The sequence below is a fragment of the Peromyscus maniculatus genome, chromosome 5, assembly GCF_049852395.1.
Source record: "Peromyscus maniculatus bairdii isolate BWxNUB_F1_BW_parent chromosome 5, HU_Pman_BW_mat_3.1, whole genome shotgun sequence".
Classification (NCBI taxonomy): Eukaryota; Metazoa; Chordata; class Mammalia; order Rodentia; family Cricetidae; genus Peromyscus; species Peromyscus maniculatus.
In genome coordinates this window covers 19,898,186-19,923,115 of record NC_134856.1, presented here as the reverse complement: position 1 = coordinate 19,923,115, position 24,930 = coordinate 19,898,186, and the positions used below count along the sequence as shown (strand labels likewise).

At 43.1% G+C, this 24,930-nt stretch overlaps 1 protein-coding gene across 1 annotated transcript; it reads right to left on the bottom strand.

Annotated features, from left to right (window-relative positions):
- Positions 1-3,533: 3,533 nt before the first annotated feature.
- On the bottom strand, positions 3,534-23,654 carry Dnaja2 (DnaJ heat shock protein family (Hsp40) member A2). Its single transcript, XM_042277373.2, has 9 exons — positions 23,345-23,654; positions 22,043-22,102; positions 21,147-21,370; positions 15,368-15,448; positions 14,821-14,954; positions 13,232-13,428; positions 5,077-5,221; positions 4,820-4,947; positions 3,534-4,317 (listed from the first exon to the last, which is right to left on the bottom strand). The coding sequence occupies exons 1-9, from the start codon at positions 23,420-23,422 to the stop codon at positions 4,126-4,128; spliced, it is 1,239 nt and encodes a 412-aa protein (XP_042133307.1). The 5' UTR covers positions 23,423-23,654; the 3' UTR covers positions 3,534-4,125.
- Positions 23,655-24,930: the final 1,276 nt, after the last annotated feature.

The window sequence follows — 24,930 nt, the reverse complement described above, 5'->3', positions numbered from 1 at the left end:
CTTTGCAGTCTGGCTCACAACCCTCTATAACTCCAGTTCCAGGGGAACTGACGCTCTCTTCTGGCCACTGCACAGGCACCAGGCACCGACATAGAACACAGATATGCAGAAGAGACACCCACATACACAAAATAAAACAATGGTTTAAAAAAGAATAAGGAAGAGCTAGTTCTCTTTCCCATCTCGTAAGATGGCAAGTGAGAAAGCCGGGAAGCCATACACCGGGAACTGGAAACATGGAGTCACAGCTGGTGCACAGTGTGGTTAAACAGTAACCCTACAACGGAGGAGCCCAAGAACAGTATCCAGCAAGCATTCTCTACAGGAAAAGAAACGATAGCATGGCATGACTGTATTAGACTGGCTTACATGATAGGACCTGAGAAGGCCAACAAAGGCCAATACGACGCTGGAGGGCCAAGAACACAGTAGCTGCTCAGTCCAGAAAGATGGCTACTTCAGCAGTCCCAGTCTGGCACTGAAGGCCTGCGGGATTAACTCCTTGCACACCTGAGTTCAGACTGAAGCTGGATTCAGATGTCACTTCGGGATGGTGGCAGCCAGGTCAGCAATGGTATAGACACAGCCACTTAGCAAGAAGCAAATGCAGGTAGACAAGCAAGCAACACTGGTTTTTTTCTGGCCACTTTATATCCGGGCCAGCTGCCAGAGGGTGCTGCTGCCTGCTCTGGAGATGGGCTTCTTCCCTTAATCCCTTCCAGAAATGCCCCCAGACATGCCTGCCCTGAAACATGCTTCTTAGTTATTTAAGATACCATCATGTGGACAATCCGGATCCACTATCACAATGGGGAAGTTCACCGTTTTGGTCACACAAGTGGAACGGACAGATACTCTCCATCTGCCATGCATTTAAGAGTGGCCCTGTACTAGAGGAAGTACTCAGTTGTTCACTTCAAAGTTGGAACTTGTTCTTGCTTCTGTCACAAAACCAGTTGGTGAAGACAATGATAGTGGCTAGGGTTAAATCTTGCAAAATATCCTAAGATGCGCCGAGGAAGGAAGTGTTAAGTTATGGCAAAAACCCCTTTAGTGAGCGAGGAAGCTGCACCCTGGCACTGTTATTGAACTTGGTGGTTACAACTTGTGCCCCAAGTCAGGTCTGGCCACTCGTCCTCAATAAGCCAATAAAAAGAGCCAAATAGTGGAAAGAAGAAAAAGATCTATTTATTCAATGTGGCCACATTGGGGAATGGCACTGGTAATCCCACTGGTTGAGAATAAGACCACTACACCACAGTTTAACATCAAAATGAAGCAAGCTTTAATTAAATACTGGCCAGGTGGATAGGCTCTCTGGCCAGGTTCATCTCTGGTTTCCCAGAAAATGGCACCAAGTCATGTTCTGCAGAGACTTCAAAGGGCAAAACCCTTAGTTCACTGTGTTTCCCATGAGGTCCAACAGGGGCAAGCAGACAGCCTGATGTACTTCCTGAGTACCTCCCTGCTACATTCAATCAGGGGCAAGTGTACATTCTGACGTATTTCCTGCCCACATGTGATCAAGCCCACATTCGGTGGGTCAAACTAACTTGTTTAGGGGAGTGAAAACATGTGGCTTGTCATCTCCCATAAGCAATAGCCTCCAGCATTTCAGGAACTATCTGTCCTTGGCTAGGGGCTTGCAGATCAGAGGCATTTTTTGCTTCATGGATCTCTTAGGCATAGTAATTAAAACTTAAAAGGTGACTTTGGCTCTCACAGGACAAGAGATTCATCAAATCCCTTAAGTCCATCTTCAGGGTCCTCAGGGCCAAGGATATGCACATCCAAGCAGTCCCAGTCAGGGTGTGGTCCCACCCACCACTGACCCATGGTTGGGCTTCATTCTCATCCTGTCAGGGAGACTAACTGTATGAACTCCCGTTCCTGGAAACAAGCTCGTGGTCTGCCTGGCAACCCCTTTCTTTCCCCCAGCATGAGATTCCTGGGGAAATTCCCATTCTTTGGGAGGTCTATTGTTTGGTCAGATAGATTCAGAGACACAAGCTATGTCATTTCTGCCAGATGGGTTAAAGTATCATCCTGAGACCACCACACAACCACGAGTAGTTTTTCTGAAGCAGCTGAACAGTGGCTTGCTACCAGTGCACGGACCTCACGCCTCTACAAAGTCCCTTTTTGTAGACTGCACCAGAACTTGATCACACCATCACAAATCCCTAGATACACTGATTCCTACTTCACACAGGGGCTGTAGAAACCATGACAGGAAGGTGAGTTCTTTCACACAGAGAAAAGCCCACAAAGGTACAGCGGTACAAGGTTAATCAGGTCAGGGATGTGGATCACCCTGCACACCCTCCCCGCACTGCTGGTAGGGTAAGAGATGCAGCCACCCTGTTTGGTAGTTCCTCAGTTAGTTACCATGACCTAATTCCATTCCTGGGTGTGCATCTAAGTGCATTTATCCCACACAAAACTTTCATGTAGCCACAGTATACTCCAAATGTCCACTAGGAAGTGAATAGAATGTATGACATACACTGAATACTACTTGTTTTTTTTTTTTTTTTAAAGTAATGCTATATGCTGGATAAAAGTAAAACCCAAAACCAGATTTCAGTGCAATATTTAGAAACAGAATTAGTAACTGCATAAAGGGTTGGAGAGAAAATGAAATGGGACTAATTAGGACTCAGTGTGTTTTTATTTTGCTACACAAATCTTAATAAATGGAGGTAGAGTGAATAGGGCAGTAATTTAACACTCACAGGTCTTGATTAGTTTGGGGACACTTTTTTCATCCAGGTTCTAATATCTCTAGAAATGTACTCCAGTACCATTAGGCTCAGAGATGGTAGAATACACTGAAAAAGAATCTGAATTTCCTGTTGTTCCTTTGACAAATGTAAAATGTCTGTACTTGGTGTCGCTTGGACCTCAAATGAACGTTTTAAAAAAATACTCCAGAGTGAAAAAAGTAATCATCAGAAGATGGAAACACATCCTTTCATTCTATTAGGATGGTTGTAATTAAAGCTAGGTGCTGATCAGGACATTCAAACTGAATACTCCTCACCGCTGTTTCAGCCACTTTGTGAACATCCGCTATCCTAAGCGGATGAGTTTTCTACATCGACTATCAAAAAGCCAATGCTTCCTCAAATTCAGAGATTCAACTTAATGAGACAGCAATTTCTCCTAATATTTAATTAAAACAATGTTTCAACAGGTCTGTGTAAACATGGTTCTACTATTTATCTGCTATTACCTTATTTTTCAAAAAGTGGGGTGCAAGAGAATAACAGAGGCCTGGGCTTGTCCCAATTTTTAGGGTAACCTGGGAGTTAGATAACTTGGATATTCTTGGTGCTAGAGTCAATAAAGCCTGTTTCAACCAACCTTAGTGTTTGTAAACTATAAAATGGGCAGGTACCTGAGGCATAAGCTTCAGGCCAATGGATTTTTAAGGGCTGTTTAAAAACCAGAACCAAAGACTCACTCTTCAGTGTAAGGATACTTTTTTATAGTTCAAAATATGCTTTTCTTTCTAAAAATGTGACACAGAATAATTTACACCAACTGCTTTTTATTATCAAGTTTCAGAAACCTTTCACAAAATGGTTTTTAAAAAAAAGCCAAAAAACTTTACAACCATGGCTAATGTAATTTTTTCTACTGTTCTCAGTCAGCTTCAAACCCATTGTGTGCAAAGCCCATTTTTCCATGCATCTGAATGATAGATACAGGCTATGAATTCTTTATTCTAGTTGTAGCAGCTTATGCAGGTGCAGCCAAACACAAAGCTTCAGGACAAATTGTACAAACTTTACAATGCTGGATTTGAGTTTAAAATATGAAACATAAAGTCTACACAAAACTGATAAAAATCAAGCAGATACCAGGACTGAGACTTGGAACCCACATGTGAAAGGGAGTCTTATTTCAAGTGCTTTACTCTGCTACAGAACAGTCGAAATGAAGATGGAAAGCTTCGTGTTAGTTTAAATTATACACTCTGTGGATACTATACCAATTTTAGAAGTTACACATAGATCAACAGACGTCCGTCAGTTCATCTGGACTCATCAGGTACTCCAGCAGCTGGCAAATCCGGCAAATGTGGAAAGAAAATCCACCTGTGCAGCGGCCACCTGCGGTTTACTGATGGGCACACTGCACTCCAGGTCCATGATGGCTGCTGCTCTCTTCATCAGAGCTATCGTTATAGGCCTCACGCCTCTGCCCACCTCCAGAGCCTCGAGTACTATCAAATTCCTGAAGCTCCACTTCTTCTGTCTCTCCAATTACATTAGGAACTTCTGGTCTAGATGGCAGGAGATCTTCTAATTCCTTCATGAAATAAAACAGGAGATATGTCTCATGACGTATCTGACATTTGCCCAAATTAAACATCCGTATTTAAACACTAGAAAACTGCAAGGAGGAAAGGTTCCCTGATACTTCTAAACAGAATGCCAGCTGAGGGATCTGCTCTCCAAAGAATTTAAAGACTCTCACCAGCACCTCATACCCAGCCTGCTTGGTCCCACAAACATTTATATTAGCCAATTTCATCTTCAGAATGACCAGAAAAAACATCAACCATGCAAACATTAAAAAAGCCACCATGGGGACGAAGTCTCAAAAGAGCTGGGAGTGGTTGGTCACATCTATAATCTCAGCAATCAAAAGGCTGAGACAGAGGAACTGCCATGAATGAGTTCTAGGCCAGCCTGGGGCGCAGGCAGAGGTCCTATATAATAACAAAACAAAGAGAAAAGAAGCACACAGGAAGGAAGCAGGAGTGAATGGACAACCACATTAGCTGCATGAGGAACTGAAAAACACTTACAGAAAGCTTGTCTGGGTTAATCCAGTTGTTTTCAGGAAACTGCACATCAAATTTTATGTAAAGATCACCCTTTTCAAAGGGATTACGATACTGCGGCATTCCTTCACCTCGAACAACACGAACACATCCTATTATTTAAAAAAAAATTAGGTAAGAATTTTACCCAAGAAAGGTATTCAAAAATATTCCTTTGTTACCCACTATAAATACAAATTTTAACAACACATGAACAACCTGGATCAGATGAAATCCTTTACCTGGTTCAATTACTTTGCCAGGGGGGTATTTCACCACAATCTGACGAGCATCAAGATGCTTAAATGTGAACTGAAATCCACACAGAGCTTCCACAAGTCCTATCTTATATGTCATATGCAAATCATTCCCGTCTCTCTGGAACACCTAGGGACAAAGCACATGCAAAGCAGGGTTTTTTGTTTGTTTGTTTTTAAAGATTATGAACCCATACCATCCTGTTGCATTCAAGTCAATTTCAGAATCTTAATTCTACCACCCACTGCAAGAGCTAAAATGCCACTGTCTCTAATTTCCAAAATTTTTATTGGCAATGCTAGGTATTCTAAAGGAGTATGCCAGAAACTTCTATTAGGAAGGCCTGACTATTAAGAAAAATACGTAGGACACAGCTGAAGGCACTACTGCAACTGTATTCCATTTCCTAAATCTAACACCAAATGGGCTTCACAAGAACAGATTCAACCTGGAATGTCCCCTAGACATGATCCCAATGAAGCAAGAAGGGAGTTCAAGTTCAATGTTAAAAGTGCTCAACCAATTAGACCCAGCCATTTAAATTACGGGTTTAATTCTGCACTTCATACATGTACAATGAAATTTTATCTCACTTAAAATTCAAACTTGGGGATGGAGACAGTCAGTGGTTAAGAATATTTGCTGCTCTTGCAGAGGTTTAGTTCCCAGCACCCACATGGTGGCTCACTACTATCCATAACACCAGTTCCAGAGGATCCAACAAGGGCCTCTTCTGACCTCCAGTGGGCACCAGGCACACATGTGGTACACATATATAGATGCAGAGAAAAATGCATAAACATAAATTAAAAAACAAAAAAAAAAAAATTAGGCCAAGTATAGTGGTGCAAACTTTTAGGCCCAGCACCCAGGAGGCAGAGGCAGGCGGATCTCTGTGAGTTCGAGGCCAGCCTGGTCTACAGAGTGAGTTCCAGGACAGTCAGGACTGTTACACAGAAAAACCTGGTCTCAGAAAAACAAAAAACAAAAAAGAAAATCTTAAAAATTCAAACTTGCTTAATGTAAATTACACAGCAAATGCTAAAGTTGTCTTATTTCATCTTATAGTATAAGCTTATAGACTACAAATTGCTGTGACTCAGTTTCCAGAAAGAAGCTACATCTGTGAGGATGATAAAACCAGAACACTGCAGGCCCAGAGCTCGATGACAATTTACCTTGGGCTATCTTTAGTCCCCAAATTAGCCATTTGCCTACTGCTGTGTCAGACCAACATCCTGTGACTTACCAGATAAAAGCTTTTTGGAATGTATTAACAAAAACCTGTAGTTTCTACCTAGCTAGGAGTCATCAGACAAGCCTCCGAGGCCTGTCGCTGAGGTTGCTGTACTTTGCTATAACTGCCTACATTTGGATATGTATTTCCTGTTTGGATAGTGTCTTGGTTTATGACTTTCTTTGTTCTATTACTGCCCCCATGTTGGAACATGGATTTTGCTGCAACCTGAATCCATGTTACAGGTTATGGTCGTTCATTTAGCTCCAGAATAAATTCTCTTGTCCCCTTGAAGGTGAGAGCTGTGTTTCTACACCAATGTTGCAGAGGTTACGGAGGAAGTCTAAGAATGTCCTGAGCTTTGATGTTTAGAGAAAAAAAAAATCAATTCCAAAATATCTAACTTGTAATTTTTACTTAAACTTGCCAAATCTACACTTAAAATTTGAAATTTAAGTTGAAATAAACTTAACTGTAGTGAAAAGGTCACCTATATTTGTTCAATAGAAAGTGTGCTGGAGCCAAGAGTGGTAGCACACATCTTTAATCCCAGACGTTGGGAGACACGATGATCTCTGAGCTCAAGGCCAGCCTGGTTCACATAGTGAGTTCCAGGACAGCCAGGGCAATAGAGACACTGTCTCATAAACAAAAACAAAACAAAGCAAAACAACAACAACAAAAAAGTCTTGGTTATCCCGAGTAATAAATGAGCCAGCTTAATTTCTACCCAAGCTAATCTTAGATATCTATAGGCAATAAATAGGCTAAAAGAAAGTGGTTGGACCAAAGACAGGTACCAAAATGGCTACCAGATCATCTTTAATTTCATTTAATCCCATCTGTACGCTAACTGATCCTGCAATGCCGAAAGGAGAGACATGGCAACCACTAGAAAGAACCACGAGAAGAATTAACACCTACATATCAAGGAAATCTCGTCTCGGTCCTAGAAAACACACGACTACTTCTTCCATTTATAAGCCTCTCCCATTTCTTTTCTTTTTTTCCAAGACAGGGTTTCTCTGTGTAGCTTTGCACCTTTCCTGGAACACACTCTGTAGCCCAGGCTGGCCTCGAACTCACAGAAATCCCCCTGCCTCTGCCTCCCGAGTGCTGGGAATAAAGGCGTGCACCACCACCGCCCGACACTTCTCCCATTTCTTCAGATGGGCTTTCTCTTCTGTGAGTGTGATTTATGCAAATGTGTGCACAGAGGTGTAGAGAAGACTTCCGGGTGTCCTGCTCTATCACACTCACGGAACCTAGAGCTAGGCTAGTGGCCATTAAGACACAGCAATCCTGTCTGTCATCCCCATGTCAGAGGGGCACATGGGGTCATGCCAACCTTTTATGTGAGTGCTGGAATCCAAACTCAGGTCCTCATGTTAGTTCAGCCAGTGTTCTTATCCACTAAGCCAGCCCTCCAGCATGGTCTCCCATTTCTTCATTAACCTCTAGCCCTCTGAGGGTTTAATAACATGATTTGCAAGTTCATTTCATACTTCTATTTTGGCAAAGAGTAGAAATGCCCTCTGTCAGTCAATTGGTGCTCCCTCTTACTGGTTCCAGAAATCTGAGATGCAGGACCCAGTAACATCTCTGAAGAACAATCTTGGATGGTTTGTAAGATACCTGAAAAAAATTGTTCTTTTCCTAAATGATTCTCCTACATCTATCCATGAAATAAATTATCCTAAGCATGGTTTCAGAACATCAGCTTCAACAGTACTAGAAGCATGTTAGAAATAATGTTTTGGCCCAGCAACCCAGAATGTAGGTTTAATGCACATTTACTCAGGGTCTCTCATAACAGGATCATCAAGACTTTAAAAAAGCAGAATGCTTCGGGGCTGGAGAGATGGCTCAATGGTTAAGAGCACTGGCTGCTCTGCCAGAGGACCTGGGTTCAATTCCCAGCACCCACATGGCAGCTCACAACTGTAACTCCAGTTCCAGGGAATCTGGCACCTTCACACCAATGCACATAAAATAAATTTTAATAAATTATTAAAAAAAAAAAAAAAGCAGAATGCTTCAATGCTATTAAAAAACATGCGAGGGGCTGGAGAGATGGCTTAGTGGTTAAGAGCACTGACTGTTCTTCCAGAGGACACGAGTTCAATTCCCAGCAACCACATAGTGGCTCATAACCACCTGTAATGAGATCTGGCGCCCTCTTCTGGCCTGCAGGGACACATGCAGGCAGAACACTGTAAAAATAAATAAAATAAATCTAAAAAAAAAAAAAAAAAAACATGCTAGCCAGACAGTGGTGGTGCATGCCTTTAATCCCAGCACTCAAAGGCAGGCAGATCTCTTTGAGTTCCAGGCCAGCCTGGTCTACAGAGTGAGCTCCAGGACAGCCAGGGTCACACAGAGAAACCCTGTCCCAAAATACCAAAAAAACAAAAGCAAACAACAATAAGCTATAAATACTACAAAATGCCAATGCCAATGTTTCAGGATACCAATAATCCAAGAATAATTTTTACCAAATACCAAAGAAGGAGCAAGAAGTAACACCATGTTCTGGTATAGAAGCGTTCAATCAAAGTAACTACAACTAAAATAATACCAGAGCGGTGGTTGTTGTTTGGGGGCAGGAAGGATGAATGACTTGATAATTTGACACTAATATTTAAACAGATAAATGTCTAACTTCCCCCCCTTTGTGTTGCCAGAGAACTTATGAAGGACTACCAGGCACTACACAATAAAACATTCAGAAGTTGCAATAATTTCTGAAGCAGTTATGCACTTGTGCCGTACAGACAGACACCAGCACTCAGAGAGCAGCACAGCAAGGATGAACGTACACAACACAGCACTCCCAAAGCTCATTAGCTTTTACCACATTTGTATCAATTCAGCCACTGCACCCACCCAACCTAATAATGGTCTCAATTTCTTCAGTTAGCTACTTGGAGTGAGGGGAGAAAGGTCAAAATAACCAATGCTTTTCTTGAACATTAGCAAGCCCTATGTTCTAGTTCAAACCACAGTAGGTTTGTTGGTGGTTTTTTTCTTCCAAGGGAGATGAATTAAGCAAGCTGTCTAAACCTTGTCCTTGGCTCACACTGACTGCCCTGGTCACAATAAAACCAGAACCTGCACTCTAACTTCTGCCCTTTACTACTTTCTAGCCTAGGCAATCAATTCCATGCAATCCTACTGCTGATTAAAGGTATGTGCAACACTCAGGATACCCAAGTGACATCTGTTCCATAAAACACCGTTGTTTAATCTACACTATCAACTTTCAACAATATGGCTATTTATTTAGCTTTCTACCTCTTATGTCTTATAGGTATTGTGGATACTAACATTGAATAAACAAGGAAGTAGCTAAAATGCCATCAAATAAGAATCTTGAATAATAAAATTTAGGGCTTGGAAATGTGGCTCAGAGACAGAGCATTTTCTAATACCTAACAAGACCCAGGCTTCATCAAAGAATGATGAACATTTTATCCTTTATGACCTAAAGCAGAGTTCTGGAAACTGTCTTTATTTTCCAGCCATCTAGAAGATCCTTGTCATCTCAAATATGCAACACCGAGTGAGGAAAAGGGAAAACAACCAGGAACACACCTCTCTTCATGAGAACAGAAAGGGCAGTCCAGAGAGCAAGTCACAAGTTTGTGAGAATAAGTCAAATTCTACACTGTGCTTTTCAATATGGCCTAGTTCGCTACTGAAATTTCAAAATGATTTTACTTTTAAAATTGCAGCTTCTTCCTCAGGGGAAAAAAAACAAATGGTGAATAGAGGAAGGCTTGGGAGCCCACAGTGGCTACAGGATTTAGCCCTGTCTTGGTATCCAGCACTGAGGTTGTGGAACACAAGGAGGCAAAGCCTAAGACAAGGAGTGGATCTCTGTAACCAAGCTCGACTGCCGATCAAGGACACGAAGATCCAGCCCCAGAGATCTACTTTGTCTTCTCTGCTCCTCACAGAATTCGAGATTGTAAAATTTTACCTAGCAATTATCTCTATGTATGCTATGTTAATTGTGATGACTATTCTTGATTGTCAACCTGACTACCTAAAACCCAAACGGCTGGGCACACATTTGAGCTTTTTTTTTTTTTTTTAATTAGTTAAATCATTTGAAATGGGAAGACCCTATTCTGGATCTGAGATGGGAAGATATACTTTTAATTCAGATCTTTTCAAGTGGAAAGACCCATCTCTGGTCTAGGCCACACCTTCTGCTAGCAGCCTATATAAAGGACATGAAAGAAAGCAGCTTGCTTTCTCTTTGCTTGGTTATTCTCACTCTTGACAGCAAGTCCATTCCTTCACTAGCATTAGAGCCTACTTTGGGATTCCAGTGTACACTGAAGACCAGCTGAGGCATCCAGCCTTGTGGACTGAGCAGCTACTGGATTCTTGGGCTTTCTGTTGGTAGACACACATATATATATAACATATATGAATATATACTATATAAATATATATATTCATTCTATAAGTTCTGTTCCTTTAAAGAACCCTAATACATTAATTTTATTTGTGTGTGTGTGTGTGTGTGTGTGTACACGTACATATGTGAACCACATGTATGCAGGTACCCAAGGATCAGAAAAGGGCATCTGATCCTCTGGAAATGGGAGTTAAAGAAGATTATGAGCCACCACGTGGGTGCTGGGTACTGAACCAGGTTCCTCTACAGCAGCAGCAAGTGCTCTTAACCACTCAACTATCTCTCCAGCTTCTGGCAAGCATCTCTTAAGGATGAGGTTTTAAAAGATCGAGCCAGCCGGGCGGTGGTGGCGCACGCCTTTAATCCCAGCACTCGGGAGGCAGAGCCAGGCGGATCTCTGTGAGTTCGAGGCCAGCCTGGGCTACCAAGTGAGCTCCAGGAAAGGCGCAAAGCTACACAGAGAAACCCTGTCTCGAAAAACCAAAAAAAAAAAAAAAAAAAAAAAAAAAAAAGATCGAGCCAGTGCAGAAGCAGATTTGGCCTGGCCAGTAGACAAAATCAAGGCTACTGGGGGATCAAGATTAGAAATCCCCACACTACCACATGATGGGCCCTGGGGCTCTGTGCTGGTGTATCTCATTCTTGCCAGAGGCAATGGCACTGTCTCTTCTCCTGTGCCCAAGGAGCTGCTGCTGACGGCTGGGACTGATGCAGCTACAGGCCGCACTGCCAAGGGCAACTTCGCCATCTGATGCCATCTGTAAGACCTACAGCTACCTGAACCCTGACCTCTGGAAGGAGTCCATGTCTATCAGAAATTCACCAACCACCTTGTGTGAACCCACACCAGTCTCCAGGAACCAGCTGTGGTTAGCACATTCTTATTCTTTCGAAACAGGGTTTCTCTGTGTTAACAGTTCTGGTTGTACTGGATCTCACTCTGTAGACCATGTTGGCCTTGAACTCACAGAGATCTGCTTGCCTCTGCCTCCTGAGCACTGGAATTAAAGGTGTATGCCATTACTGCCAGGCTTTATTAAGTTTTTTTTTGTTGTTCGTTGTTTTTTTTTTTTTAAATTTTATGTGCATTAGTGTTTTGCCTGGGTGTGTATCTGTGTGAGGGTGTCAGATCCCTTGGAACTGGAGTTACAGACTGTTGTGAGCTGCCATGTGAGTGCTGGGACTTGAACTCAGGTCCTCTGAAAGAGCAGTCAGTGCTCTTATCTGCTGAGCCGTCTCTCCAGCCCTGCACATAGTTTGTGTATGAGAAAAACAAAGTGAATCAAGTCTGTCTAGAACCCTGTGTCAAATGTTTTCACATGCAAGGACTGTGTGCTTCCTGAACAACTCTTTTATAAACAAACAGCCACAGACACATTCTTTAGGACAGAAGTTGACAGGATACTACAATGTAGGCCATTAATTTTGTTTGAGGAAGAGTCTCCCTATACAACCCTGGTTAACCTCAAACTTGTTTTCTCCTGTCTTGGCCTCCTAAGTGCTGGGATTATAGACATGGGCCACCAGCAATTACAAATTATAGGTGAGCCAAGCATGGTGGTAGAGGACAGAGAAAGGAGGATGGCAAGTTGGAGGTCAGCCTACTGATAAAACAGAAAAGGGGGTAAGGGGAGTAACTAAAAAAACAAACAAACAAAAACAAAACATGTTCAGTGGTATGATCAAAATAAAAATGGCACACGATGAACCTCATTGCTAGACAAGTTCATTTTGCTCAAACATAATAGATATAACCAATACACATTCAATCACAAACTAATTAAAAATGTTTTAAAGCTCTAGAACTTGGGCCAATGAGACAGCTCAGAGGATAAAAGTACTTGTCACAAAAGACTGACCACCTGTGCTTGACCCCCAGAGCCCACTGTGGAGAACCGATTCCAGAAAGCTGTCCTCTGATACATACTGTGACATGAATAAGCTTCCTGTTCCCACCACACCAATAAGACAGAGTAATGTAAAAAACAAACTCCTGACCTCAGAAAATTAGCTGCCTATCCAGTTAGTACAGTCAAATTAGTCAAAGGGGAGGTGCTGAGGAGTGGAGCTCTCTCACCCACCATGCATCCAAGAGCTCTACAGTGAGACTGTGTTTCTGGCACTATAGTCCAGCGCTCTATGTACATAAGGGAGAGGGAGGGGCAGAGGCAGAAGGACTGTTGAAGGCACGTGCTGAGCTACAGTCACGACGGGGCAAAGGGACACTGACACTGACGGCGTCTGACTACACCTGACATAATAATGGTTTTATTACACAAGTCCTTCTTTAAGTAAGCCAGGCTCACCGTGAGCTACACATTAACTCAGCCATGCTCCCTTAACAACTTCATTTGTTTTCAGTTTCACTCCAAGGTATCTATCCTGTTTCTCATAAGCAAGGTCAATTTTTAATGAAACAAAAAGGGAAAAAAGGGTAAAAAAAAAAAAAAAAAAAAAATCAAAAGGAAATTACCTCATGTTCCTTTTCCTGTAGCAAAAGAACAATGTCTCCAGGTTCCACTCCTGGGGCCTGGTCTGCTTCCCCAGTGAACGTAATCCTCTGTCCGTGTTTCATGCCTTTGTCGACATGAACTTCAAGAATCTTGACTTCCTTGATCACCTTCTTCCCCTCACATTTTTTACAGCGGTCTTTCTCATTAATGACCTCTCCTGCAAAGAGAGGGCATTCAAGCTTGTGGAAGAAAGAATACCCCAGTCTTAAGCTGAGTCTTGACAGGGCCCTTAATTCAGAAAGATACATTTTAAGCATCAATGGTTACAGTTACTGTGAATGACAAAACTTCTATCTTACCCAAGATACCAAGCTACCCAAGAGTACAGAGTAAAACACCTTGACATTTTCTTAATTCCTAGCTCTACTCCCTAAATTAACAGGAATATTTGGGCAGTCAGATGCTGGAGCATCTATGAACACTTTTGCAAAAGTTTTCAGTTTCAACTCCAAGCAGGTTACTACCAGACAGAGACAGTCCAAGCCAAACTTTTTCTTTCCAGTAGGGATTACTGAACCTAAAAGCTCGCTATAGATCTGTATTCAATCCTTAAGTATCCTTGATGGCCCATTACTAAACTGTATAGTTGGTACTAGAGTTTATTTGAAGACTAAATCTTGCTCAGATACTAGCGGGGCATTAGCCCCAGGTCTCTGCTCTACCACTGAGCCGTCCTCCTACCCCAATCCTGCTTTTATGTAGCTTGATTATTACTGAAAATTCTCAAAACCAACTAGAGATGTCTGAGTGTTTAGCTAGTGCTGAACACCTCTGTACCAAGTTCAGGGCAACAGTTTTTCTTTTGCAGATATTCTCCTCTAATATTTGTTTATGGTATAATAAATTAAAATTCCAGATGTATGTAACAGTATAAAAAAAAGGCAAGGCTTTCTAATCACTGAGAACTGGTGCACTTGTGACAAAAAGAGGTCATGTTATGTTGCACCGGCAGGCCTGAACCTCACTATCCTCCTGCTCTGCTTCCTGCTGTTGGAGCTCTGCTGACTGGTTTCTTGGTAGTGAAGCTAGTAATTTTAACAAGGTAATGAAGAGGCACCTCAGGAGAATACAGCATGCAGCTGGGGAGGGTGACAACCTCAAGATGTCATTCCTCAGCTGTCCTCCACTCTACTTTTTACAACAGAATCTTTCACTGACCTAGAAGTTAGTAGGTTAGGCTGGCCGGTCAGTGAGCACTTGGGATCACCTCTCTCCTGAGCACAGGGATTTTAAGGGTGCACTACTGGCTTTTCTTCACATGGGTTCTGGGACTGTACTCATGGCAAGGCTCTCAGGCTAGCAAGGCAGGCACTTGTTGGTACACTTATCTCAACACTTCAGAATTCAAGATCATCCTTGAATACACAGTTCAAAGTCAGCCTCAGTTAGAGACACTATGCCCAAACAGTAATGGTATAACAATCTTCTGTTAAATCTCACTTTTAGAATAAAATGAATATAAGCATATTTAGAAAATTACAAATGTTTCCAACTTCCAGGTTCCCAACAGACTCTAATAGAAAAGCAACGAAAACACTGGTGCATTTACCTTCCCCATTGCAATCGGAGCACACAGACTGCATCTGCTGCACCATCCCCGGAGCCAGCTGTCTGATCATAATGCGTACACCTCGACCCCGGCAAGCACTACATTTCTGAACAGCTCCAGACTTTCCACCTTGGCTAAAGCAGAAGTATAAATTACACTCTTGTCCACAAACAATTACAGTCATTAAAAAATAACAAATTGGCTGGGCGGTGGTGGCGCACGCCTTTATTCCCAGCACTCGGGAGGCAGAGGCAGGCGGATCTCTGTGAGTTTGAGGCCAGCCTGGGCTACCAAGTGAGCTCCAGGAAAGGCACAAAGCTACGCAGAGAAACCCTGTCTCGAAAAACAAAACAAAACAAAACAAAAAAAAAAAATTGTGTTCTTTACTCCCCACTATAATTACTTTATAATTGGCCTTCAGAGGTATCAGAAAATGCCTGGCTGCTTATTAAGCTTTAAAATCAAGAAAATATTTTACCTGATATAGATTTTGAGCAGGCCATTCAAAAAGCAGACAGAGATACTGCCTAAGCAGCAATGTACTTACCCACTGCATGCACTACAGAGCACATTCTTGCTAAGCTGTAGTTTGGTTGTCTTGCCATTATACAGGTCTTCTAAGGATACTCTGAAGAAAAAAGAACAAGGTTCAACCTGATTTTACAAACATTATTAAAAGATAGAAACAGCTTACAGAGCAAATTTCACTCTGACTTTATAACAAAGAACCCAAGAAAAATTTTATGAATATGGACAATACACATGGTGTTATTACCACTCTTTAGAGGACAAAAGCTTCTCAACCCCACCCTGGACCACCTGTAACTACATCTCTAGGGGATCCAATGCCTGTGATTTTATCAGGCACTTGTATACACATGCACATACCCAGATGCAAGCAAGAAGGCGCGCGCGCACACACACACACACACACACACACACACACACACACACACACCCTAACCCAAAACAGGGACTCTCTGTATAGCTGCCCTGGAACTTGCTCTGTAGACCAGGTTGGCCTCCAACTCAGAGATCCAACTGTCCCTGCCTCCAAGTGCTGGGATTAAGGAAGAGTGTGTGCCACCACCACCCAGCAAAAATAGTAAATCTTTGGACCTACTTGCTGTAATTTATAAAGTGATGACTCCAAGTCATTAGTAACACCCTAAAGACAGGATTTTTGTTGTTCACACTGGCTTCAAACTCAAAATGCAGCAAAAAATTACCTTGAACTTAATGGATGTCCGTGCCTCTACTCCCAAGTGCAAGTATTACAGACATACACCATCTTGCCCAGTTTTATACAGAGAGAACCCAGGGACTCCTTTGTACCAGACAAGCACTCTAGCAACTAGGCTAAATCCCTAGTTACTAATCGTAATTATTATCCAATTTTATATGATAAAACCAAAGGAGAAGTTAACTAACTTGATCAAGGTCAGGGCTTTTAAGTGGGAGCAAGCTATAGAAGATTAGATTACAAATGTATATTATAGCTTAAGATAGGCTCTTAGGGAGCTGGAGAGATGGCTCAGTGGTTAAGAGCACTGCTGTGCTTCCAAAGGACCTGGGTTCAATTCCCAGCACCCACATGGAAGCTCACAACTGTCTGTAACTCTAGTTCCAGGGAACCTGACTCTACTTACCTCCACAGGCACAAGACACATGTGGTACACAGACGTGTATACAAATACTCATGCAATAATTTCTTTAAAAAAAAAAAAAGGCACTTAGTTGTGTATGTTTAAAAAATCACATACTGGCTGGGCAGTGGTGACGCACGCCTTTAATCCCAGCACTCGGGAGGCCGAGCCAGGCAGATCTCTGTGAGTTCGAGGCCAGCCTGGTCTACAGAGTGAGATCCAGGACAGGCACCAAAACCACATACACAAAGAAACCTCTGGGGGTAGGGGGTCACATACTGTTGCAGAAGAGGAAAGAACAGTTTCAACAGAGAAACTTTCAATCTTTTCAGTTTCTAAAGATCCTGCCAAATCATAATACAGTATATCTGAACAACTTTTATTTATTTATTTATGTCTCTAAACCATTGATTTCTCCTGTTAGGAGGTAGACATCACTATGGATATATATGAACACAGAACACTGCATGTAGCAAGGCTCCAAGAATGGCAGTGCAGATAAGTCAGGTCAGTATTCAAGTGAAGATGGAAACATTCCAGCCCTGGTTGGGCAAGTTCAAGTCACAGAGTTGATGTAGATCTGGTCTGGGCTGATGCACAGGCAATCAGGCCACTAGGTCATATAGCAGCTTGCTATAGGAGTGGCCAAATGTGCTGTGATGTACTGGGTCAGCTTGCTGGTGGCCTGTGCTAGCTGCTGGGTGAGCACAGAGGAGGCCCTCTGACATGGAGGCAGGGCACCTTGGTGTTCATGATGAACAAGAGCATGGTGGCCCTGAACATTTTTTAATATATCTTCAAAGTACCTAACTCAAAAGGTAAAAGGTTGAATAAAAATTACCAGTCATTTGTATATATCAAAAGTATACAATATTTTATATTTTCATCATACCTTAAAAGTGGTACAGGAAAAAAAAAAAGGCTATATAAAAATATACATGGAGGCTACAAAGAGGGCTCAGCAGTTACTTGCTGTTCTTGCAGAGGACCTGGGTTCAATTCCCAGCACCCACACGGAGACTAACAACTGTCTGTAATTCCAATTCCAGAGGATTCAACATCTTCTTCTGTCCTCCACGGGCACTCACTGCACATGGTACACAGATATACATTCAGGCAAAACATCCATACACATTTTTTTAAAGTAATAAATGGGGGCTGGACGGGCGGTTGTGGCGCATGCCTTTAATCCCAGAACTTGGGAGGAGGCAGAGGCAGGCGGATCTCTGTGAGTTTGAGGCCAGCCTGGTCTACAGAGCGAGATCCAGGAAAGGCACAAAGCTACACAGAGAAACCCTGTCTTGAAAAACAAAAACAAAAAACAAAACAACAACAACAACAAAAATGGGGGCTGGAGAGATGGCTCAGAGGCTGCTCTTCAAGGGGACCTGGGCTTAATTCCCAGCACCTACATACAAGGCAGCTCACAATTGTCTGTAACTCCAGTTTCAGGGAATCGGACACCTTCACACCAATGCACATAAAATAAAGTTACATAAACTACAAAAAAAGAGCAATGTTTCTTAAACATAAAACAATTTAAAAAGTGGATCTGCTAGGTGTGGCAGTGATACCTACAATTTCAATACTGAGACAGGAAAACTGCCAAAAGTCCAAAGCCAGCCTTTTCTACATAGGCCAGACAAGTTTAAGTAGGAACACTTAGTCCTAGGCAAACAAACTATATGTACATGTGTGCATATGTACATAAATAACTCATAAAACACAACTCAATTCTATTTATATTTAGCATACTTCAATTATAGGATCAATTTCCAAACTAATCTCAAAAAAAAAAAAAAAAAAAAAACAGCCCCACCCCTCCCTGAGGAGCTGTAGCTAATGGTTGCTGAGGGAGGGGACTCTCATTCTCAGTGATGCTGCCAATGGTAAGTTGCCCTTGTTCAAGTAAATAGCCCCACCATCCCGTTCATGGAGGAAACTGTAATTAAATACAAAGGACCAAGGGAGGAACAGACGGAAAGCAGGAGGGGCTTGTTGGGAAGAAAGGAGGTTCAGCTGGAGGGAAAGCACAAGAAAATGTAACAGGAAAATCATTTGTGTATGAAACTGTGAAAGAATTAAATAACCTAAAGACTATTTACCAATATCATCCACTTATAGATTTAACAATACTCTTGTGTGTTTTTTGATTGGGTTGTTATACAGAGTTTTACTATGTAGCTGTGTAGACCAGGCTGGCTTCAAACTCAAGAGATCCACTCGCCTCTTCCTCCCTTTGTCCTTAGTGTTGGGATTAAAGGTGTGAGCCATCACGCTTGGCTATTCTTGTGTTTTGAAATCTTTTTTACCCCACATTACTTGGGGTGAACCCAGGACCTCACCCATGCTAATAAGTAGGTGCTCTGCCACTGATCTATGCACACCCAGCCTTTAAGCCTTCCTTACTACTTTAAATCCCTTGAATTTAGGTAAAGGAACAAAGAAATAGTTCAAAATCATTCTCCAAGGCACCAACATTAACAATTTTCACAGAATTGTTACTTTAAGCTTAAACTTTCCTATACTGCAGGCAGCATAAAAGGAACATTTATAGGTGGGCAAGATGGCCCTTGCTGGTGACCTAAGTTCAATCATGGTGGAAAAGAACTCCCACACAAGTTGTCTTCTGACCTTCATATCCTCTCCCTGGTTCATGTGTCAGTGTGAGTGTGCAGTGAAAAATGTAAAACCACTATGGATGAAAAATGATCAACAACACACCATCACATCCAATTTAATGACATAGTGATCTACATTCTTGAGTCTTACAAAACAAGGAAAGGAAAACTGTCAAGAATGATCTGAACACTGGCACTTTCTGGTGAGGCGTAAACTGGCAAAATTCCTCTATAAAGCAAATTAGGTGGGTTTTTTTAAATCAGCTTCAAAAACATGGATGTCAACTCAGGAATGGTGCCTCACACCTGTACTGCTGTGAAGTTAAGGATAGCCTTGGCCAGTGTGATACTCTACCTCAAAAAGAAAGCAAGCTATGGATGCTTGGCTGGGAATCTGCCAAAGAGAGATAAAATTATACAAAGAAATGCACAGCAACAATATCTATTATAGGTCACCTGCCCAGCACATAAAAGATGAGTGATTAATCATCATGAAGTGAAATTACAAAGCCACTCAAACGAATATGTTAGCAGGCAGTTATGGTGACAATACCTGTAATCCTAGCATTCAGGAGGGAGAGATGGGACTATTGTGTGTTGGAGGCCAGCCTGGACTACTTAACAAGCTCCAGTTCAAAAAAAAAAAGAGGGTGGAACACTCTGAAGATAGATCAGCTGGTAATGTACCTGCAGCACAAGCATTAGTATCTGGGTTCAATCCCCAGCACTTGTATAAAAAGGCAAATATCACCGGTGAGGCTGGAGAGCTTATTCTTGCAGAGGACCTGGGTTCTATTTCTAGCACCTACCTGGCAGCTCACAACCACCTGTAACTCTAGCTCTAGGGGACCTGACACCCTCTTCTGATCTCCTTGGGCACCAGGCACTGGTGTAGTGCACATACATACATACATACATACAGGCAAGGAAACATTTCAAAATCAAATAGATAAATCTAAACAAACAACAAAAAAATCATACAGGCAAGATGGCTGCAGATAAAGGCACTCACCACCAAGCCTGCCTCCCCGAGTTCAATCCCTGAAACCCACAGGGGAGAAGGAAAGTTTCAACCAACACAATCACTTCCACATCTGTCCTCTGATCTTCATGTGCACTGCAGCAAGCGCGTGCCTCCATAACAACAACAACCATAACTGAAATACTTTCAATAAACAGCTGAGAGCCAGGCATGATCATACACCCCAGTAATCCAGCACTTCTGAGGTGGAGGCAGGATATCAGAAACTCATCACACACACACACACACCTCTCAATTCAGTCTCTAGCATTTGTTACTAAAACAATTATTCATGAAAAAATTTACAAAATAAAGTGAAAGTACAAAGTGAAATGGCTATTTTCAGATTGTAGAGGGATTGTGGAGTCTTAGTCCAAAATCAAGGTCCACATCATTTGTTTGTTGGCAGGTTAATGCCAAGCTGAAAGCCTTAGTAAGCTCCATGGAAACCAACTTAGGAGAGTTAGCATTGAGGATCAAGTAATGAGGGACTTTACCATGTAAATAATCTAAGCAAACAACCATTCTTTTTAAAGCTTGGATTTAAATACTTCAACAAATATAATCGTCACACTTCGAAATTGTAAATCACATAATAACAAGCAACCTCAACAACACATGAAAAATAAATCTCAGTAAACAACAACTATTCTTTAAGATCTTAGTTGTTTTGTTTACAGACAGGCTCACATGTATCTCAGGTTAGCCCTAAACTAGATACTCAGCTGAGTATATATGACCTTGATCTGCTGATCCTCTCGTCTCCCCCTCCCCAGTGCTGTAGTTATAGGTAAACCAACCAAACCTGGTTTACTAGCAGTGCCCAGATTGTGTGTGTTCAGCACTTTACCAACTGACCTACATTTCTAGAGCACCCCCTTCATCCTTTAAGATCGGATGCAAAATACATTCGATTAACTAATTTATTTAGTTACTTTCTGAAAGCACAGTAAAAAATCTAAAATCAATTCGATAGTTAACTGTGCTCTAAGCACCAGCACTTGGAAAAGCACCTACTGGAGACAAAACAAGACTCACTTCAGGGGATGCATCATGTCCTCGCCTCTTCTTCTGCCATTCCGACTTCGACTCTGGTTGCCCATGAAGCCAAACAATCCTCCACCAAAAATATGTGAGAAAATATCATCCATGCCACCACCTCCGCCGCTACCTTCTCGTAGACCTTGTTCTCCATATCTGTCATATAGCTCCCGCTTCTCTGGGTTTGACAATACTTCATATGCAAAACTTATTTCTTTAAACTATAAGGAAAAAGTAAAAATGAAAACAATTGGGTTTTTCTGTGCAAGAAAGTAAGAAAAACTTCAGAAACACAGAGTCCATTTAATTCTAATAAAAAGCTTCAAGTTTCCTTTGGTTTCATTTTGAACCTCTTTATCACCTATTGCTCAACATCTTAGTATTCTCACTGTACAACTAAACTATTCCTCTAAAGTCATCATTACTGTACATACGTGGTGAGTGTGGAAGCGTGGTGGACGTTGAAGGACAACTTTCTCTCCTTCCACGTGGATCAAGCTCAAGCTGTCAGGCTTCCGTGGCAAGGACTTGTAAGGCTGAGCTATCTCAGTGGCTATAATTTCTCTTTCTCTTTTGAGATAGGGTTTCTCTGTACAGCCCCTAGCTGTCCTGGAACTTGCTTTGACCAGGCTGGCCTCAAAATCAGAACCCCACCTACCTCTGCACCCCAGGCGCTGGGATTAAAGGCATGTGCTACCCACCACCTGGCTAATTTTTCTTATTTTTAAAGAATATTACAAGCATTAGGTTTCATTATGGCATTTTCAAGTAACTTAATAACACAAGTTTTGCTCTGTAGGCACAAATGGATTTTCTTCCCCTATCACATTCCTTGTTTCTGTGAAGGTGATTTATTTTAAATTTCAGTTTAAATAAAACTTCAAATAACTTACTTTGTCTCCAGCATTTGGATTCTTATCAGGATGGTATTCTTTGGCTAACTTTCTGTACGCCTTCAAAAAAAAGATTTTGAAAAAGAGTTATACACAGACAACAATTTAAGAAATTCACTTTTCTGAGATACAATGTTCTAAAGTTACAAGCCTTCCATAAAACGCCACTTACTGGTCAGAACCTATTTGACATTTTCCATTTCAATATTGCTTACTTGCTAATAATGTACCAAAACAAAGTTATTGCTGAAAAAAAAATTATAATGAAAACTACAAATAGAACAAAACTACAAAGAAAGATACAGAAACATTATTCCTTGTTTTTTTTTTTTTTGTTTTGTTATTAAATGTCTTTGATGGCCAGTAACCAGACCACGACCACAAACCTAACAAATTCCAGATTAATTGACTACATTACAGAAACCTAAGCACTTATACAAATTAAGCAAAGGTAGAAGAAGTATCCTTGCCGGTACTGGCTCCTGCCTGCCCTCTAACAGGAAAAGCCCCAGATGGTCCTAGGTGATGATGTACTAGCACATGGTAGGTTGACTGGGGTCGGAGGTGGTAGTGAAACCACCGATTTGGGCAAGCACCATTTAAGTCTTCACACAGACTCATGAATTATATAACACAGCCTACCATTTCCGGTAGGGTAACAGGAAGTCTATTTTACTTTGGACTTTACCAGTCCCACTGCTTACGGGACAGTCTCATTTTTTTCCAGGTTCACAAATTCAGATTCGATACCGACAGCCTGAGAAGATGCTGCGGGACTTTTTTTTTAATACGTAAAGTGCCCTGGAGTCCCGAGATGGTTTTGTACCACTACGAAGGGCAACAATGAGATCTGTCTTATTTTCAGTGAGTGCACACTCAAGGGTTTGGCTGGGACACACGACTCATCCCTGCTGCCACCGCGGGGTATCTGGATCACCTGCCCACAGAACAATGCTTCCAAACAGACCCACGCTGCTCCGGCCGCCGGGCGAGCGAGGCCGAGGGAGGAGCTTCAGCGCCGGAGACTGCGGCCCTCAGCCCCACACCGGCGCCGGCGGTCAGCTCCTCCCCGGCCGGGCGGCGCGGGCACCGCCGTCCGACCTGTTTTTCCGGGTGGCCCGGGGCGCCGGGCTGGCGGGCCGCGTCTGCGCAAGGAGAGCGGGCGGGCGGAGGCCCAAGGTCAGCCGAGCCGACTGCGCCCCCGCCGCCGCCGCCGCCGCCGGGCCTCAGCCCGGCTCAGGCCGCCCCGACCGCGCAGGCCCCGCGCCCTCGCCCCGCCCGCCCGCCGGCTCGCTCCAGTACCTTCTTCAGCTCGTTCTCGCTGGCGCCGGGAGGGACGCCCAGGATGTCGTACAGCTTCGTGTCGGCCACGTTCGCCATGGCGGCCTGCCGGGCAGCACTCGCAAGCAGGCGGCGGAGCGGAAGGAGCGCGACCCGGACCACGAGCGGCGGCGGCGCAGGCCGAGGAGACGGCGCGGGGACGCGGGCGGGGCTGAACTTTGACCCGGCGCAGCGCCGTGACGTAGGCGCACAGGCCCGCCCCCGGGGCCGGGCGGGGCGGTTGGGCGGTGGGCGCCGGTGAGCGGCAGGTGGGTCCCTTCCCCGGCGCCGGTCGGCGACGCGCGAGCTCGGTGGACGGGAGCCCGGTGCGGCGTTCCTACGGAACTCTCGGTGCGGCTGAGGCCCGAGGGAAAGAAGCCGGCCTGGAATCCTCCTGGGGTGGAAAACAGCACGTGGGTGTGAGTGTGTGAGGCTCCCACAGAGCGTGTGACACCCCTAATGTGATTTTATCAGTCCGTTCACCAATTCATTCCATCGTCTTAACTCCCCGCTTAGCACCCCCGAGTACGGCAAACACAGGAAACAACTTCATTCTTAAACACTCGAGTATATATATACCTAGCAGATGAATTTTTAAAGGCATAGCCACGCTGTCACATCGAAGAAAGGGACAATTCTTTACACATTGCCAATAGCGCCCTTTTACAATTGGTTTGGGGCATCCAGATAAACCAAGGTCACCCTGTTCCACCGGGATCACGTGTGCAAGTGTCTCACTTGACAGCTTTAAAATTAGCTAACAACAAAGGTTTGGTTGGCATAAGGCAGTATGGCTGCGTGCCCTCACTTGGTGACTGTCAGTCGATTTTCATTTGTCTAGCTCAAAAGATTGCTGTGCTTCTACCACGTGCCAAGATGTACAGCTTGCCTTCTAACTGGTTTTTCCGATAGTAAACCTGGTCCGTTGAAACCTGAACTGATAAACAAATGCTTGATGTAAGTCTGCCAGTCGAGGTAATATGCCTTTCTTGTCATTCTTCCTGGTCGAGTTGTGGAAGGCCAAGGACGTCTGAAATTTAGCCTGAAAACTGAGGAGTCTGATGGGAAGTTAAGGTGCTCCTCCTACCGTTCAACATGCTCCTTCACCTGTGACATTCTCCTTGATTCATAACCTGGTGGACCTTGTCTTATTTGAGGCCCCACTCTGCTTGTTTTGTAGACAAGTATGATAAATAATATGAATGCTCTTCTCAAATGTGAGTCTAAATTCTTTATCTGGCTTTGAAAACTTATTTGCAGGTTCTAGCAAATGATCACAGCTATACCTAGACCAAAGATAAGTCTCCCTCTATTGGGGAAGGTCATCCTTTTTGACCAAATATCTGGTTTCATGGGACAATGAAAAGGAAAGGGAATACCCGACTAGACACCCAGATCAGCCAAATCAACCCTGCTGACAGATGTCAAGGCTAGATTCACTTACGGCTTTGGGTGTTACAACCCCCCCCCCCAATAATTCAAGAGCGTAATTCCTATTACTGTTTAAAGGTTGGCCAGGAATTTTCTCTCATGTAATACTATGAAATGCCTTTCTCCACTTTTCACCT